We start from the raw sequence: 19,381 nt of genomic DNA, 5'->3' as shown, positions 1-19,381 counted from the left end.
GGTGTTACCAATTTATTTCTCTTGAAGCTTTGGGATTATTTTGAAAATAAAATCAATTTTAATTTTATCAATATGATTTAATTTTAAGGAAAGAAAACAAAATAAAATGTGTTTTATCCTTGTAACCATCTCTTGAAGGACTGATGCAGGGAGGAACAGGAGGAGCTGTGGAAGGATGGATGAGGTAACAGGAAGTGGGAGCATAAACGCTTTTTCTCCTCTTCTCTCTCTTAATCCCACGCTCGCTTTCTCCCCTTCTTAATCATTCATCACCTTGTTTCTTACAGTTGTCTGTCTGGCATGTACAAACAGCTGCCATCATCCAGCTGGAGTTTAATGCCTCTGTAGTGCTTCTCACTCTCTACCTCATTCTCTCACTTTCTCTCTTTCCAGTTGTCCTTCTCCTTCATTCATGTATCCCTCTTTCTGTGTCTTTCTCTCACTTGCCCATTTTTGCTTGATTTATGTGATCTCAAGATTTTTTCTGCCTTGTGCACTATTCATCCTTGTCCAATTTCTCCTGTGCCAACTTTCTTTTCTCGACATGTTTGTGATCTGTGACCATCCCCTCCCCTCATTCCATTGTTGCTTATTTCCTCTGCACACGGCCCTGTTTTCTGCTGCCGTCCAAATTCAGGCCAGAACAGGACATAACTAAGACTTACTGCATGCCAAACATGATGTCATGACTGAGCCGAGTGTGTCTCAGAGTGTGTGAGTGTGTGTGTGTGTGTGTGTGTGTGTGTGTGTGTGTGTTGCTGCCTGTTCTTGTCTATGTGTCAGGATAACATCATAATGTGCATCTATGTATTTTTATGTTGACAACAGCCAATCCACATCAGATGTGGGATTACTGATGACAAACTAAGACACGGCACAATCAGTCACATTTATTTTACAGGGGACGGCATTCCCCAACACAGTGAGCTGGTAAACAGGGCTGCTCCTGTTTGGCCTGGTCTCACACTATCCATTAAGGTAGATTTACTGGAACTGGGAGCTGCCGTGCTCTGCTCTTCTGCTCTCTTCTGTTTTATCTGGAAGGACGACCGGCAGGAAATGAAAGGGTGACATCATTATGTAAGAACCCGCGGATCCTCAGTGGATGTACTCCACATTTGGAGAAGCCGTATTATTAGTCCAGTTCTCTCTGTCTCCTCCCATTCCTCCATCTGGAGACAGTGCAATGTTCTTTCTCTCCCAATAAACAGCTGCCATTAGGCCTTTAAGCAAGGCAAATTAAAAATCTAACCCACACGCATTGTTAGCAAATGTATTCTCCCTTCACCTGTGTATTTCTGTACAAGCAGGATTTGTACAAGGCTGGTAAAGCCTTAATTTCCTGAGTGGACACTTCCTCTGCTGCTGAGTGGCCTGTCTGGGATCCTCTGTGTGTGTCACGGTAGAAACATCATCATGTAAATGTATAAAATGTGTGTGAGTAAGAAAGAATGTGTGTGCGTGTGTCTTTGTGAGGCCCTTGTCTTAAATCCTCAACTAGAATTACCACCACTGCTATGGACAACTAAAAAACTGTCAAGTTGCACTCACAGTTTATATTCACGTCTGTGAAAACATGGATGTGCTTAAGAGATCAATGCGGACAGTCGCAAGGTGGGCACCCAACATTAGGGTCACCATGTCACCATTTCAGTATCTGACCAAATATCCCCCCTTTTTGTAATTTTTGAGGGGTTTTTTAATGGCCAAAAAACATGTTTTGAGAGGTCTCAGTGGCCTTGAGCTTTGACTGACGACTGCCAAATTTTAATCATCGTTGAGTCAAAGTGGACATTTGTGCCAAATCTGAAGAAACTCACTACAAATGTTGTCGAGATAATGTTTACTAGAATGCAATGGATGCACGGTCACAGTAACCTTTGACCAGCAAAATGTAAACAGTTCATCACTGAGTCCAAGTGGACATTTGTGCCTAATTTGAAGAAATCCCCTCAGCACAGCCCTTGAGAAATTATGTTCATGGAAATTAGTGAAATGAGACAGAAAGATGAACATACTCGGACTGTAACAGTTCACAAAATTCACGGTTTGGTTCGGTATGGTACAGTGGTGTTTATTAAAACTAACATCATAAAGTATTATCTATTTTGACTTTGATCAGTGATGGAGCTGTTAATGAATGACCAATCATTTTAGCAGCATAAAAAACAGCTCTGTATAAAATAAAAATTTCTAAATAATACATGTAGTATTATAGCTATAAACAAATACAAACAAAAGACACTTCTGTTTCTGAAATGCTAGAGATTTTTTTTCATGCATTGCATGCTAATGGACAGACAGACGGGCGGATGGGCAACACAAAATCATAATGCCTGTGGCCATGGCTGTTGCCGGTGTGTGCCCATAGAAATGATCTGCAATAGTATAATATAATTTCACATTTTGTTTAAAAAATCTCACTACAGGAGGATTCATTTATACTCACTATGCTGTACTTTGTGAAAGAAAAGCAGCTCTAGCAGGCAACAGTCTGTGTGTTACTCATGTTGCTGCCAGGTCAACAGATTTTTCCAAATATAAATATATGAAAATTGGTTACTCTTCAAGCTGCGATTCATGGTCAGCATCTTAAACCACTCGGCCACCAGGGCACTCCAAATCATGAAATTGGAGTAAGAGAAAAGCAAAGTGGACTACAAGGCGGAGGATGGAGTAGATCGTGGTCATGCTACACAACTACTTCTGACTGAGATTGCATGCAATGTTTCCCATGACATCAAATGTCTTATGACCAGAGCTGTTTTCGACTTATGAGATGAGTTGTCAAGCGATGTGTACAGATGTTCCAAATCTCTGGGGTTTGACAAAGTATTTGAAATATTAGTTTTACTGTTACATAATGTACAGTGAATGACATTCTTCAAACCCATTATGGTTGTCCAATCAAGAAAATATTTCTACATGATCTGTTCAAGCGAATGTGATATATAGAGGAAGGAAATACCTCTTCATTACACTGCACATAGATTCCCTATTGATTAACTGTACAGGGGATTTTAGGAAATGTTTGCATTCCTGATAATGTTTGTCGTGTTTAGATAAACCCATGTATTTGAATAATCCTTATTTTTTCCTTCGGTCGTCGCTGAGGGTTTATGGAATTAGTGAGGCTCAACTTTACATTGAGAGCGGGTCATGTGGTGAGTGCAGCGCGAGTCTTATTAGTACTGAACATCCACTGAGACTTCATTTCCGTTCAGAGGAACTGAGAGCTCTCTGGAAGCTGTTCAAAAATGTGCTCTCTCTCCGTAACCCCCTCTCTCACTCTCTCTTTTTCTCTCTCTCTCTCTACACACACACACACACACACACACACACACACACACACACACACACACACACACACACACACAGATGTAGACATCTCTTATCTCATCTTCTCCTTTACACTTTCACTAAAAATCAAACTCTCTTAACAGCATTTTTTAATTTTTCCTTTTTTTCCTCTTCTGTCTCTGTTTTCTTTTGCACTCTCGCTTTTATAGCCAATCACATGTCAGCACTTGAGAACATATGGATTGATGCCACCAGGGTTACTGTAACAATAACAGCATTTACATTACTCAAGAAAAAGTCCCCTCAGTGTTGGTGTACTCCCCTCTGCATTTATCCACTCTAGCCAAGTAAGACTGACTGAGAGGGTGGGAAACAACATTGTTCACTAGTTATATCCAGCTCAATTGAACAGTAGTTGTGAGCTGAATTTAACTGAAACTTGAACCAAATACAAAGTATGATGTTTTTTTTTACAGGTGCACGACGTACGTACCGAATTGTGTGTCTTGGCAGTGATGGTGCGGATGGAGTCTGTGTCCCAGATGACCAGATCGGCATCAGAGCCGACGGCGATCCGGCCCTTACGAGGGTACAGGTTCAGGATCTTAGCTGCATTGGTGCTGGTGACTGCCACAAACATGTTCTCATCCATCTTTCCTGTAGTCTGAGGGTGAATCAAGCACAAACAGGGAGTTTTAAGCATTTATCAAAAACTGAGTGGTTAATGGAAACAACATTGCCCCTGTTACCTTGTATGGAAATACAAGGTAACAGCTTCACCACAGATTCAACCTGGCACCAAAGATTAGTGTCTTCAATTCAGTTTCTGGCCAGATCTCTCACCTTGACCTTTTGGATATAAAATGTCAACACTTCAGCATTTGATACCGTTAGACATTTGTGTGAAATTCTTTCATAATTAGTCTATGAATTCTTGAGTTATGACCAAAAACATATTTTTCTGAGGTCACAGTGGCCTTTGACCACCAATATCTGATCAGTTCATCCTTAAGCCATGTCAATGTCTGTGCCAAATTTGAAGGCGTTCCTGTTCACAAGAATGGAATAGACATTCAAACCAAAAACATAATGCCTCTGGATGTGGCTATTACCGACCTAGAGGCATAAAAATAAACCCATCAACACCTCATAAGGCTTCATTTAGTCCATTTTTGGAGCAAACTTGGATTTTAAGTAACTGCTGTTAGGAAAAAAAGAGTCAGCGTAACTTTTTAAAAGCTCATCCACGTTTTACAGGCACACAGCACTCCACAGCTGTCTAAAGCTACCATGCTGTGTGTCTGTGAGCAGTACGCTGATGCATTGATAACGAGAGAGAAAGAAGGAGAAAATGAGGGCAGTGTGCTGTATCCAAGGGGAAGGGAAAGGACAGATCTAGAGATAGGGGAGAAAAGATAAAGCATGGCAGGGACAGTAACAGAAAGCTGGAGAACGGAGTGAGTTAGAGAGAGTGAGAGAAAGAGAAAGAAAGCAATGTAGGAAAAATAGTGAAAGACAGATAAAAAGAGGAAAACAAGTCTAGAATAAATATTTATGTGCATCTTTCATTATTTGTTTACTTTTTGTCCTTCTCTTTCTTCTAATGTTTAAAAATCAAAAAAGAAAAAGATTCCTCACCACAGCTTTATCCCAGATGAGGGCCATCCTCTCCTCCACTCCGTTAACACCTTCTGGGATCTGAGTGAAGTCGTCCTTGCCAATGGCCTTCTGGGCCACGCTGAAGGTACAGTGAGCACTGCCAGTCACACTCAGGTCTCCACTGTGGGACAAAGACACATGAAAATACAGGGTTAAGATTTTACCAGCACAGCACAACCAATGTAAACACGTTAAGTTCTGCAATCACGTTTAAAGATGTTTATTTACTTAAGTAGGAAAGGGGGAACCAAACGTAACAAAGACTGTGACTTCTTCATATATGCCTTGTGCCAAAGCAGAGTGTCTACTTAATGCGTTTTTAGACCTTTAAAGATATTTTTAACCAAATTTAAGACTGAATGTTGGAAAATTCACCTTTTTCTTATTCAATCACTGCAGGTCTCAAGACAAGTAGTATTTATGAGGTCCAGTACAGAGGTAGATTTTATATGGGAATATGGTAATTAGAATGAGTTATGTAATATTACATTTGCCAACAGGTAAGTAAAGGTACAAAGTAAAACGATTTGTAACATGAGATTTTTTGGGGGGGCAGCCTTCCCAGGCTAAGCAGACTGGCAGGATAAGATACAGCAAAGGGCCACAGGCTGATTTCAAACTCAGGCCACCGCAAAGCATTCAGCCTATATGGGACCCACAATCTACTAGGTGAACTAGAGGTCACCCCAAGAGCTTTAATGAAATTGAAAGATGGGTTTTTGCAATAGATACTTAAAAATTTACATTTAAAAGACCTGCAGACACCCTAAAAAGTTTATTCTTTGAGCACAAACTGTTATTGTTTCTTGCTTCCATATGATGCTCTAAAACTAGACAAAGCCTGGACGAATACATAAAAAGTCAAATATTCTTACTTCTTGCACATTGTGAATACTTATGGTACATGTCTCAAAAGCTACATTTCTATTGAAGGATCCTCAGTGTGCATAGTGCCTGTGTGTGGGAGCTTATTTGTGTGAAGTGTGTTGTGCAACGCAACTGCATATGGTAACCACTAGAGCTAATTAGCAATCTATCTAATTAAATGTTTAAATTTAGTTCACTGACGAGACAAGTGACTACACCCTTTAAATGTATCCTGCTTTGTTGTGATATCTATGCACACTATAATAATAGGTATTTATATATATATATATATATATATATATATATATATATATATATATATATATCTTCTCCTTCTTCTTTTCTTTGTATATTTTCTGATTTTTGGCCAGCAGTACCAGAAGCTATTGTCATGTAATGCAATATGTACTATGGACTATTGTTCATCTTGTTGTAAAGGTGTCATACAATCCCATAGGGGATAGGCCACTAGGTGGCATGACACTAAAATAAAATCATTCATCCATTCATCCATTAATTCATTCATTCATTCATTCATCCACAAGATATAATCTCATGTGAACTACCTAACAAAAATGTGTCACATCTCATCTCAGCCAAGAACAAAAGGATTAACGGGTCCACGGTCTAATCAGAGGGAGATGCTGTGACACGTACCTGGACAGCAGTGTGTTCAGATAGTCTGGAGTGGTGGGATCAGGGCTTAGAGGAGGTGATGTTACAAAAGAGGCCGCCTTGGCCCAATTCTTGCTCCAGTAATGTGTCCCATCAGTCCCGAGGCTGGCCGTGATTGGCTCCCCAAACACAACATTTCCTAGGAAAGAAATAATGATAAAAATCTGCTGAAGTATCAAATGTAAAACATATTAAAGTGATTTTTGCCATTTTTTTTTAAATTACGAGGTACATCAAATTAATTTGACAGCAGTTTAATCTCACTGAGTGCTTTGGTAATTCATCCGAGTGTTTGCAGCAGAGTGGCCATGCCTAATCTCTTCAACAACCAAACATCATCCTTGGCAATGTGTAAGTTTCACTTTGGCTCAGATGTAATTGAGCTTTTTCTTCCACGCATGATGAGTTAGGGATTCTGCTCTTGTCTTTCTCCGTGGTCTTTTACATACACACCCCACTGTTTGATGTCCTTGCTGGTTAAATCGAACAGTTTGGGAACAGCTAAAACAAAGGTGTCAAGCCTATAAAGGCCTCTAAAGGGTGTAGCTTCATGAGTGCAAGGCTTTCTGAGGTCAGCCTGTTAGAACCTCATGTGGCCTTTCACCAAAGACATCCAAACACACATTCCTCTTTTCTCCCCTTTCCCGTTTTCCTGTTCCATTCTCAAAAATTGTATATTTCACAATCCATCACAGCCAGGCGGCCCCTCAGTTCACCTCCGCTCTTTCCTGTGGCTGTGAGGAATGGCCTGTGTGACAGCTGAACTGCAGAAAAGAGCTGAATGACAAAGCTGAAAATTCCACTGAGAATAGCATCTTTCTTCATTATGTCAAGCAGAGGCAAAGTCTGTGTACATCAAGCAGCTTCAGGACAGACAGTAAAATCATCTTATAAGGACATAGGTGCAGCGATGCTAGTGTCTGCATTCCAAACGTCTCCGAAATCAGACAGAAAGATGGCAACCAAAGAGCAGAGGTCAAATACAAGGAAATATTCGGAGCTAAAAAATGAGCAGCAAGGTAGTATTTTTTTAAATGTATATTTCATGTTCTTTTCATAAAATATAACTCTTTTTTGTACTGATTTGAGCACTAAGATAAAAAAAGAAATCTACATTAGAAATACATTTAAATTTTGCAAAGTATATTATAAGATGAAATCATCACTTTCTGTGTCATTTGGTGTGCTTATTCATCAAATTTCCAAAATGTGGTACAGTCTGCTGTTATTGATGCTGTTATTCATGTGATAAATGAGAAGTTTCCTTTTCTAGAGTATACAACACACCATCCTGTATCTTGTCTTTCTTTTTTTCCAGTTTTTTAATGAACCTAGTTCATTGAGTTTTAAAGTCCAGTGTAGGATTTAGTCGTATATATTGGCAGAAATGGAATATGATATAATAGGTATGTTTTCTTTAGTTTATAATCACTTCAAAATAAGAATCATTGTGTTTTCTTTGTCTTTAAATGAGCTGTTTATATCTACATTGGAAGTGAATCCTCAAGATGTTGCACTGCCATGTTTCTACAGTAGCCCAGCATGGGCAAACCACACTCTAGATTGGGTCTTTTGTATTTTTGTGTTTTTGCATTTGCTACCATAGGTAGCAGCCCCTTCGTAACAAGAGTGCCAGAAAAACACTTATTTTTAACACGTAACTGATTTATTTGCATATTAACTAGTTTAAATCACTGGTTTCACTTGCTATGGAGAGGAAAACACCTCTGTGTGTAAAATCTGGCTCTTGGTAAAACCTCCTGAACAATGAATACAGATGAAATTCAAACCAGAAGTTTAAGATGATTGCAAACTGCAATCCTCACAGCTAGATGCCACTAAATCCCCACCAAATCATAAACACTGTTCCTTGAAAACAGTCTCTGTACCTTTTTTCCGGGCCTGTGAGATGATGTCAGCAGCACTCTTGCTCATGACCCGGGTCACATACAGAGGACAGTTGGTTTGGCTGGCGATGGTGATGGCACGAAACACCGCCTCCGCCTCCAGCTATAGAAAGAACAGAACATTGCGGTTGATTTGGAAATGTTTTTCCCATTAGGATTCTCTCATATAAACTTAAAATATATTAACCACAGAAAACTATGTATTTTTGGAACCATATTATTTTAATATTTCATTTTTGACCAAAATGACAAGTGGAAGCTTATAATTTTAACATCATAAACTAGGGAGTAGGGATTCATTCAGTTACATAGACTTAAGTTAGCTGTGAGTTGAGCTAAAATGAACTTTAATGAGGTCAGACTAGTCGACATGCCCAATTAACTGTTTTCAAAACTGGAAGACATTGAAATGTTTACAATACAGTCCATAATATGCAATAGAAGCAAGGATCTCTATAAACATTTTGGAGGCCCATGCTCAGAGCACTTGGCATTTTACAATTATAATTGAATTCAGAAAATGTGTATTTGTGAAAGTAAAGCATAAACAAAAAACACATTTCATACAAAATGTTAAAAAGTTGCCGGCAGAGGGTCAAGCATGCCTTAAGACGTGCTGACTGTCTCCTACATGTGTTTTATGGTTTGCAAGGTGACGCAAACACTTCAGCTGCTTATTGTGTTCTAGTCCACAAACTCAACCTGGGTCCAATAACCAATAAATTAAAACCAAACAGGACACCAGACACTGATAAAACCCTAATCCAGCAAGGACTCAGCTCAATTAAATTATGTTAGCAAGCTTTTATTTCTAAAGACTCCACTTAAACGCATGACACTATGAGACTGGTGGGACAACTTCACCCCACTGCACCACAGAGTGGAAAATCCCAGTCAAACTAAAGGCAGACAAGTTTGCTGAGTCGAGAGCGTGGCTTTCATTTCGCTGTTTGTTAAGGGAACATTAGCGGCAACAATTGGGGGAACCAGAGAGTTTTCACCCAACGCCTCTAATGTGTCTGGAACCACATGTGTGTAACAAGAACAATGTGTGTGTGAAGATCAGTCCAAGAACGTCATTGTGAATTTTGTGAGTGTGTGGATGATCATTGGAAAAACATAAAAAGCACTGAAACATGTTAAACACATAATATCTGAATAAAAAGTACGACTATGATTTTAAAAAAAATGCATGACAGTCTTCAAAATGTTCATGATTGCATGTTAAAATCATTTATGTAGGCCTAATGAGTGTGCAGCTACAGAGTGTGTGTTATACCTCTTCAGGCCTGCTCAGCACGTGTCCCTCCGGTCCAGTGATGCCCATCTGCAGCATTCGGGCCTGCTCCTGTTGGACAAATAAAAAGTAGGCTGCTTAGCTCATATATGTATAAGCTAAGATGTATGTATACTGTATGCAGACTACTCTGAGTTCAGTTTTTTGAGTGCTCAGGCTGATGTAAAGGTTTGGCCACAGTCCAAAATGATATTCCGTTCCTGCTTCTCCGTGTGGAGGATATGAGCGGCAGTTTTTCATGTGGGTCAGGCCACACACAGAGGACTGTGGGAATCCACAGGCTGTTGAGGGTCTCTGTATACATGTAGACCTACCTCCCAAAAACTCTGGTTGCTCTTTTGTGCTCTAAGTGCAAACGTGACTGCTGCACCACTTTGGATCACCATGGATGCTTTATGATGACATGCTTCCCCAAAAAAGGGCTTCTTTTTAAGTGTTAAATGAAAATTATTGTATTTTTCAACCTGGGTTTTACTCTCAGAATTTGACCAGTTTTCACTTTGCGTCAAACTAACTTTGTAGTGATGCAGGAAAAGTCTCACCAGATAACTTGTAACTCAAGAAACTGGTGTTCCTGCAGCCAGGCAGACTTGGAAAATCTACCCCACTAGTGTCTACAGATGAGAGTGATCCCAGCTGTGTTACTACAAAAAGCAAATTTGCAGCTTTGATCAACATCACTATGCTGGAGATTGTTTCACCTCCCCAAAATCAACTACAAGAGACTTGCTGGACCAAACAGTCTGTTCTCTATATGGTAAACAACAGCAAACTCAACCTTTACACAACATGTACGGGTAATTTCAGGACATTTTTGTATTAGCTATTTTGGCCTCTGTTGAAATGAATTATGTAACTTGTGAAATGGTTAGTAATAAATGTTTAATTACTTTAGGCTAGCAAGTTTTCTTGCAAGTTGATGCCTTTGCAGAAAGCTACCATTCCTAATCGGTGCAGTTAATTTCTGTTCACATTTAGGGTCAGATTTAGCATGTTAGCATGATCACTGTAAGATAGGTGACAATAATTAAAATGAGACCCTGGTTCAAAATTACCTGAATTTTCCTTTTGTTACCAAAATCTCAATGAAAAAAAACATCTTTAAAAACTGTTGTATGCATACACAAATTCACTCATAAGATGTAAACTAACTGAATTTTGCATTTTGTATTTGTGGAGGGAAATTAAAGCTAAAGTCAGAGTTTTCTTTATGTGAACACCTAGTGGTCATAAGAGGAACTGAAGCTTTTGATATTTTGGCAATGGTTTCAGCACACATCTATGGTGGTGGTTGCTTGATTACAACATGCCCTTTGTGCTGAGCACTTAACAACATCTGTTACACATAGGTCAAAGGGCCACGGCGCACCAAAATGATGGTCGCCTGTTGGCAAATGTCAGACCGTTGGTGAGCATCTGTCACCCTACGTTTTGCTTTGTGTTTTGCAGTGCTACTTCTTGTCAACCATTGTTGGCTGTTCTTTTTTTGTGGCCGATTCAGCACGTTGAGTTGGCGACAGGGCTGTCAGGGACAGCGGATCCTGTTGGTGAGTGAAATCAGTAAGATTTGCTTTTTAACCTTTGAGCTCTTCAACAGAAACTGTTCATCATTGTGTGTGTTGTTACTAGCACATGGTAAATATCCTTTGTTCTTTAAACTTCTGGTTGTGTTGATAATGTGCTAACTGGCTAACTACTTGAATCTATTCCGTCAGTTTTCCAGTTTCCCTTTCTGAATGATGAATGCAGACAAGTGCCGCCTACTGGTTTGGAGTTAGTTTGTCTCACGCAGGTCCAGAACGTAAGTGCTAGTTGACAGTTTGCTATAATCTTTTTTCAAGTGTAACTTATTGGCTGAAACACAAATGACATGAGGTGACGCAACAGCCAGCCTTCATTGCCACTAGTTCTTTGACATCAGCTTGGTGTGTCTGCACCTTAAACAAGGCCTCTCTATCTGAGGAGCTCTAAAATAAAATCAGGGTATGACATAATCTAGGGCTTAAGACATTTTTGGTGTTAAAGATGATGGAAATCAGACTCTCTCAAAGTCCTGGTTTAACACTGGATGGGAGAGCAGGGATTTACGATGAATCAGGTCCAACACACACATATACACACCCAGTGACAGAGTCCAGGCATGGTCCGGGACTCTGACTAATACCAACCCTCTCAATCCACCAACTATTATGTCTCATTCACTTTCATTTTATCCACAGCACAGCCCTGTGTAAACTACACCCACACATTACTGTCCTACAGGAAACACACTCCCCCTTTCATCAGCGACAGTGTGTTTAGTCTGTAGGTAGTGGAGATGCAGAGCGATAAGGCCATGACTAGAAAAGTGAACTGAAGTGAACTAAAATGACATAAATCAAACTAAATCAAAACAGACCGCAGAGCTGGAAACAGGACAAGTAATTAAAGAGAAGGTTGTAAAGAATATGAGGCTGGGGAGAAATGGGAAGAGGAGCTGTATCTGTCACTTTATTTATCTTTACCTCAGCAATGATCTCGCCGTTCTCAGCGTGGACCTCAGCGATGCCTCCCCTCTCTGCCAGGAAGGTAAAGACATCATAGAGCTGGAGGAGAAAAACACAGAAACTGTGAGGAATTACAGCGGCCCTTTTTTTATGTTTTAAAATTCTGCCCGGCTGTTTACACAAGAGTCAGACACTCCCTTGTATCCCGGGGATCACCCTCCAGCCGCATTTTAAAAGAAGCCCACAATTTACATGATGTCCACCACAATATGCTGCAATTATTGTGTGTGGTCTCCAGAAATGGTTAAACTCATGTGGGATGACCTGCAGTTGCTGTTATGTTGCTGCACCACAGTTCCTTAGTGAGCAGCATGACATCAGTTTTTCAAGCTGGACTATTTCTATTGCCTCATGTGCTCCTCGGAGCGACCGAATTAGCTACGGCTGCAAGAGAAACACGAAGAGTCTTGCCTCACATCGTCTGGGCTTACATATTGTGTTTCTACATTTACCGGCCAAACTTAAAGTATGAACTCACACTATACATGGCAGGCTAAATGTTAAACAAGAGCAAGGTATTTCAAAGGAGAAAAAAATAAAGACTTTTTTAAAACTTTACACCAAGTTGGAAATCTTGTGTATGACAGTAAATGCAAACTAAAGGTCATAAATAACTTTTTTTTAAAGACTGTGTCATTGCTCTGAGCTAAGTCGTGGCCATTTTTTTTTTTTTTTTTTTGGGGTCATAACTAGTCAGCATTTAGGTAATTCGGCAGATTATACTGATTTTAAATTAATGTTATTAGAATACTTCAATAAGATAAATGATATGTAAATCACACACTGAGAAAAAAAACACCCCTTGTTTTAGTTTTCTGGTGCACATGTCCAACTACACATCAACACAAATACTGTATGTGCAGGTCACAATGAAGATGTCAAACGATATGTTCGTATTTTTGAAGTTATTGTACCTCACTGTTGCTCATCTGGTAGTAGTCCTTGTAAGCCATGTAGACCTGGAAGGAGTTCACACCTGAAATAAAGGAGTACAACACAAAGAAGAAAGCATGAGAAAAATGAGACTTAAATAAATACTTAACCCCCTGAAGGTGATTTGTATATTCAACCCGAGTAACATAGAAGTCGGGAAGAAAACCTTTTTTTTTTCTTGAATGCCTCCGGTGAATGAAAAATCCCAAAACAAAGAAATTAGTGAATTGAAGTCATAGGGGGTGTTTTCAACAACAGCAAAAGTATATTAAAACATCCACATAACACAACTCATGCAGTTTAATCCAAGTCTCATTTATCCAGCTAAAATGTTACTATTTAAAAACACAGAAATGTTTTCAAACACAAAATACTAGGGTGCCTGCATTGTTTCTGTCAAAGTGTTTTCAACAGTAGGGTTTTAGCAAAAGTGCATGTGTTTGGGAAGTACTGAGCATAAGACTGGATAAATGAGACGTGTATCATAATGCATAAGTTGTGTGAAAGTTTGTAAATGGATGTTTTGATATAGTTTTGCTGTTGTTAAACTTGTCTCACTATCACTTCAATTCATGCAGGATTTTCTCTGTTTTTGGATTCTTCGTTCATGCGAGAAAAACAAAGTTTTTATGCAAATTCAATAAAACACTGGGTGAGTAGCTGATATATAAATGGTCATTAAGGGGATGATGTATTCCTTTAACCCCCACCCTGAAACGGTCAAAGGTGGACACAAAAATGAACAAATAACTAAGATGTGGCCTGTCATGTTAAGATGTAAATTCAGTCTAATCTTGAAACATTATTTGCAGTTTGAGTTGTAGGTTATCACCCGTCCTTCTGAGACACTTCATTTTAACTACTGCAACTAGAGCACCAACTTTTGAACAAAAATAAAAAGATAAGCATTTTCGGGGGCACCCAGTGGCTCAGTTTGTAGAGTGGGCGTCCTATGTACAGGGGCTACATCCTTGCAGCAGTGGCCATGGGTTTAATTCTAACCTTGGCCCTTTGCTGCATGTCATCCCCTCTCTCTCTCTCCCCTCCTCAGGCTTAAGTTTTCCTATCTAATAAAGGCAAAAAGCCCCCAAAAATAATCTTTAAAGCATTTTTGTTGTTGTATTTAGCCGTCTAGCTGAATTTTCACTCATTCTCCGAGTCTAAGTGGCCACTTTAAAAACAACAGACGCTTCCTTGTGTAGATGTTATATTAAGGCTTTATAGCCTACCTTTCTCCTTGATGAGATTATCCACCTCCTGCTTTACGCTGTCATTCCAGTGGGTGATGTCCACATGGAGGGAGTAGTCGCAGCAGGCCTTCTCATCTGCCCACTGCCTCCACTGGTCGTAGGCCTCCATCAGGCTGCAGCCGGGATCTGGGATCACATGGTCCACTGGAGGAGGGAGCAGAGAGGACGGAGGGGAGGATGAAAAGATGAGAGGAAAAGTTTATAGAGAGAAAAGTCATTAGGAGAGGAAGAAGGTGATGGATGCAGAGTTGAGAGGTGGCAGGCGAAATGAAATGAACAGAGATAAAGAGGAGACAGAGCGGGGTGAGGATAGTCACACATAAGGAGATGAAGACAAGGTGATGTCAGGATTTGTCTGCTGGTGTTTCTACTTTCTGCCTTTATTATTTATCTTGCATAATCAGCTGTCTGTCTGAGTTCATGCAGTGCTCAGCCAGTGGGGGCCGACGTTGTCAAATGTCACATTACATTTTGAACATCTTTGCCTGGGCGAGGGTGCCCTTGGTAAATTTGGGGACACTTCAACTGGGGCTATTTTCAGACTTTTTTTTCTGGTTATGTAACCACAATCAATTTTTTTTTTTTTTTAGATTAGAGTCTGACACGAAAGGGCAGTGGATCTTTCCTGACAGGACCACCCACAATTTTGGTGACTGGAGTCTGTTACCAATAAGATTTAGTGGAAATTTAAGTTCAAACATATATTCATGATATAGAATTTAGATGTCCAAAAACTCTGGTCACCAGCTGATGCACCTGAGTGTGAGCTTAAGAGAACACCCAGCTGCACACACAATGACAGGGCTAACTGTTAGCTTCACACAGCTAACATTACCTACCTGGTATTCACATTTTTAACAAAAGAGTCGAGCTTTTTAATTTTGCTGATCTGGCAGGAAGTCGCGTGGGTCCAAGATCAGACCCCCGGCGCTAAAAGAGTCAAATTCAGATATTTTTGGCTCGTAATGTTTTGATTCCACTTGCTACGGGGTTATTTTGGTCTATTAAAGCCCTAAATGATAACGAAATAATGACTATACTCAAGCACATAAAATTACAAATACTGTAAAACACAGATAAGGTTACTAATGTAAATATATATATAAAAGCACATATTTGCCTTTGTGCATTCTTGTAAGGTGATTACTGAGGTTGTGAATATCTTTTGTGTCTTTTTTCACTGAAATTATTCATAGACAGTAAATCCTCATCGTACACAACAGTATCACAGTGCGCAAATATATCCTGCTCCATCTTACTCAGCTGTAATAAATTAAGACCGCCTGCTGGCTCACCAGCTGACTGGCGTCTTTATCTCATTAAAGATGAGCCAATCTGCTTATCTGGTCTTTGCATGTTAATAGGGTAGAGCTGAAAACGATGGTCACAAAAAATAACACGGTTGTTTACTATGTCAACCATCTGAACTAGCCTATTGTTTGTTTACTCAAAACACAACATCATCTGTTAGTGGTGACAGACAGATATAGTACATAATACACAAGCGCATATAAAACAGTGTACGTTTTCACTTTCTAACAGCTCACCAACTGGAATATAATCCCTCAATGAATGGAGCCCATGAATAGAGCTTACTACAGTCGCACGTCTGTTAGTGAATGTGTCCATTTAGACACAGCGCCACACTGGCAGACAAGCAGCAGAGTAGCAGCCAGCTCAAAGAAAGTTAATGGTATTAATGGGAGTGTGGTGCCTACCAGCTGTTAGCTGTGATAGCAACATGAAGCTCACACGCTGTACATAGACAGTGTGCATGCAGACAAACACTGGTGCTGTATTTCGCAGTTTCACTCGGTGCCCCCGTTCCCAGTCCTACCCCCTTACACTCAGTCTTTTGTATGCTCCCTCTTTTGGAGAGCTGCCCGAAAACGGACCAAAAGCGCTTCCCATCTCTTTCTCTTTTCCTTTGTTCGGGTCCCGACCCTCCTTTCCCTCCTTTTTTCCCTCTGTTTGTCTTCAGTCTCTGTCTGAAACACTGGACAACCTCCTATACAGGCCTTACCGATCATGGTTGTTCCCCCCGCGAGAGCAGCCTTTGATCCCTGAGCAAAGTCGTCCACGGTTGTGGTTCCACGATATGGCATCTGGAAGTGGGTGTGGATGTCTATGCCACCTGGGATCACCATTTTCCCGTTGGCCTCGATGGTCTTCACCCCTCCAGGCACAATCAGGTTGTCGCCGATCTGCCTGTCGAGGGAAAAGGATGGTGTCATCATTCATGTTTTGGGCCTCGGTTTGGGCCTATTACTTTTGTGACATGGTTTCTATCTGAAATGTCATTACATTCAAACTTCACTGATTTTTTTCAAGTATACTAAGACAAAAGCATGATTGACCCTTTGAAATCTGGAGCAACATAACTTTTCTTCTGGTACTTTAAGATGTACCTTGTGGCACTTTCAGATGACTTTTCACTAATTTCTTGCAAATTTTAGGTAATTTCTCCTTTCATTGTTTATTGCCTTTTCCCATGTTTTTGGGGGAAAAATCAAGCAATTTTGCCCCAATTTCAAGGGCTCAAATCAAGAATTTCCTGAACACCGATGTGCAGGAGGTGACCAATTGTCTAAAAGTCTAAAATGTCTAAAATGTCCAAAAGTTCTCACAATCAGATATTAGGAGACATCTTTCTAACAGATTTAAAACTTCACATATTTAACTTTGGACTGACCCCCTGACAGTCAGCCACGCTTGAGGCAGCACACTGTCACCATGTCAACACATCAACATTTCACCCCTGCTAAAAACAATCCTGTTGTTAAGACTTTATGGAGGAGAAACAGCAGACAGACAGAGAGGCAGGCAGAGGCCAGTGTCTCTGTGAGTTTGCCAACAGCCCAATGGTCCAGCAGGCATCGGGGTATTTATTATGCAACACCAGGCTTTCCATGGGTGCCTCTTTCAGGGACAGGGGGGACAAAAGGCTTATAACTGCAAATTCAAGTGAGCACAGGACAGAGGGGGAAAGAGGGTGACTGAGAGGGCAGATTGATGAGGGAGATACAGAGCGAGGAATTCACCCAAACTACCCTTGTTTTGTCTGGTGGGACAAAAACATGTTCATACTAGCACATAAAATCGGGGACTAGATTGGCTGTTACCTCCCTACCTGGAGTAAAGACTGTTTTTGGTTCAGGTCAGCTTGCAGGACACAGCTTGCATGATCAAAAAGCTTATGCTCAAGCATTTATTTATTAAAGTTTCCATATTACTCATCCTGGAGGGAGACTTAATGAGACTGCTTTATTTAGTTTAGGTTAGTAGCAGGTTTTCTGTGACCTGAGGAGTGAGCCATAATTACATCAGTGGGCGTGCCATACTCCAGAGGTTGGGTAGAAAAGATGGAGAGGGCAACCATGAAGATGTTAACTAAAGCCCTTCAAACACAGATATTGCGATGGAGGCATCGTTCCTAGACGCACAGATTAAAATTTTTGTTTATTTTTTGGACAGTTCATCAGAATTGCGCCCATTATGGCGCATCCATGGCTACAATGTTTCTGATCAAAACACGGACTGGTTTGCCCGAAAGCAAGAAGGTTCAAGAGTCCTGAATTGAACCGGTTCATGAACCAGAGCTAATTTGTTGAAATGGGCAGTGAGAGTGGAGCCGCCGGTTCTACCTGCTAGTGTCCCCTTTCTGAAGGGAAAAATGTTGCCTTTGAGCTTCCCTTCTTCCCTTACTCTACAAATTCTAATCATAATTAAATATATTTAATACATTATAATTGACCTAATTGTAGTTCAGGTAAAATAATGGATAATAGCATTATAAGCGCTACATAATTTAATAGGAAACATTTGAGATCATTTAATTCTTATTTTTATGTCCATTGCAACTACTGGTCATGAAAACTTTTTTTTTCCTGATGTTATAGATATTTAATAAACATGGACTATATACAACAGGGATTGCCAGGGAACTACTTCCTGAATGTACTTCACGCTTGGTCAGACAGATAAAATATTATCTGTGACAGTGACGTTTTTGAAAAGCTGTTTGCTCGTGCTCCTTGCGCTGATTGTTGTCATTCTTGCAGATGCTACAACAACAACAACAACAACAACAACAACAACAACAACAACAACAACAACAACAACAACAACAACAACAACAGGGAGAACAGTCAAAGTGGAGAAAAATGTTACAATAACAAAAGATAATTTCCCTTAACTGTCCAAATCATCTGATGGTATGATCAAGATGTCTTACTTCCCATTTTGTACACGTCAAGAAGAATTACATTTTCTCACAAAACACTGGAATTTCTGCAACAGCAATGTGCACTCTTTTAACAGATGCAGTTAAATGAGGAAGAGAGAGCAGATGAGACACAAAAAAACAACTTGAAAGATTACAAATGGATGATGACCCTGAGAGCAAGGGTGTGGGTATGAATAAAAGCAGAGCAGAAACGAGGACAGCCAAAGACTTACTTAATGACGCCATCCTCCATGTAGATATCGGCATGGAAGGACTGGTCATCATTCACGATCCTCCCGCCTTTGATCAGAAGCCTGTCGCTCTGTAGAGAAAGGGATGGCAAGAGAGGAGGGACGAGAAAAAAAAGAATAGTTATGATTCAGTGCTTTCTTCTTCCAACAAAGACCCAGTTTGGCTGAAAACATGTTCAAGTAAAGCTTAACTGGAAGACGATCTTTGATGCCACTCTATGTCTGTTGTATATTACAACTGGGCAATGCTTTTCTATTTCTCTGTAGTTAGATTATGTCCTTCTTTTACCACCCAGAGGAGATGAACAATGTCTCATTCATTCGTTTATTCACAGCCATAGGAAGAGACGGGACATGTTTGTCAGTTTTGTCCCATGTATACACACCACATACAGTTTAGCTATGGACCACCCTGCAGGTCTGCACACCCAGCTCTCCCTGTGGCCTTGTGCAGCCAAGTGGTTTGATTCC

General features: G+C 40.3%; 1 protein-coding gene across 4 annotated transcripts in view; it reads right to left on the bottom strand.

Moving 5' to 3' along the window:
* dpysl3 (dihydropyrimidinase like 3) overlaps nt 1-19,381 on the bottom strand; it is a 50,526-nt gene that overhangs the window by 8,583 nt on the left and 22,562 nt on the right. For all 4 annotated transcript variants that reach the window (XM_088088448.1, XM_088088450.1, XM_088088449.1 and 1 more), the window contains 10 exons: nt 18,893-18,981; nt 16,458-16,642; nt 14,414-14,578; nt 13,166-13,227; nt 12,210-12,290; nt 9,688-9,756; nt 8,391-8,511; nt 6,484-6,640; nt 4,939-5,080; nt 3,794-3,964 (listed from right to left, as the gene is read on the bottom strand). In XM_088088448.1, coding sequence (XP_087944574.1) covers nt 3,794-3,964; nt 4,939-5,080; nt 6,484-6,640; nt 8,391-8,511; nt 9,688-9,756; nt 12,210-12,290; nt 13,166-13,227; nt 14,414-14,578; nt 16,458-16,642; nt 18,893-18,981 — 1,242 coding nt within the window. The remainder of the gene's footprint in view (nt 1-3,793; nt 3,965-4,938; nt 5,081-6,483; nt 6,641-8,390; nt 8,512-9,687; nt 9,757-12,209; nt 12,291-13,165; nt 13,228-14,413; nt 14,579-16,457; nt 16,643-18,892; nt 18,982-19,381) is intronic.

The sequence above is a fragment of the Plectropomus leopardus genome, chromosome 15 (assembly GCF_026936395.1).
Source record: "Plectropomus leopardus strain MGB_pleo_1.0 chromosome 15, ASM2693639v1, whole genome shotgun sequence".
Classification (NCBI taxonomy): domain Eukaryota; kingdom Metazoa; phylum Chordata; class Actinopteri; order Perciformes; family Serranidae; genus Plectropomus; species Plectropomus leopardus.
This window is presented reverse-complemented; position numbering and strand designations above follow the sequence as displayed.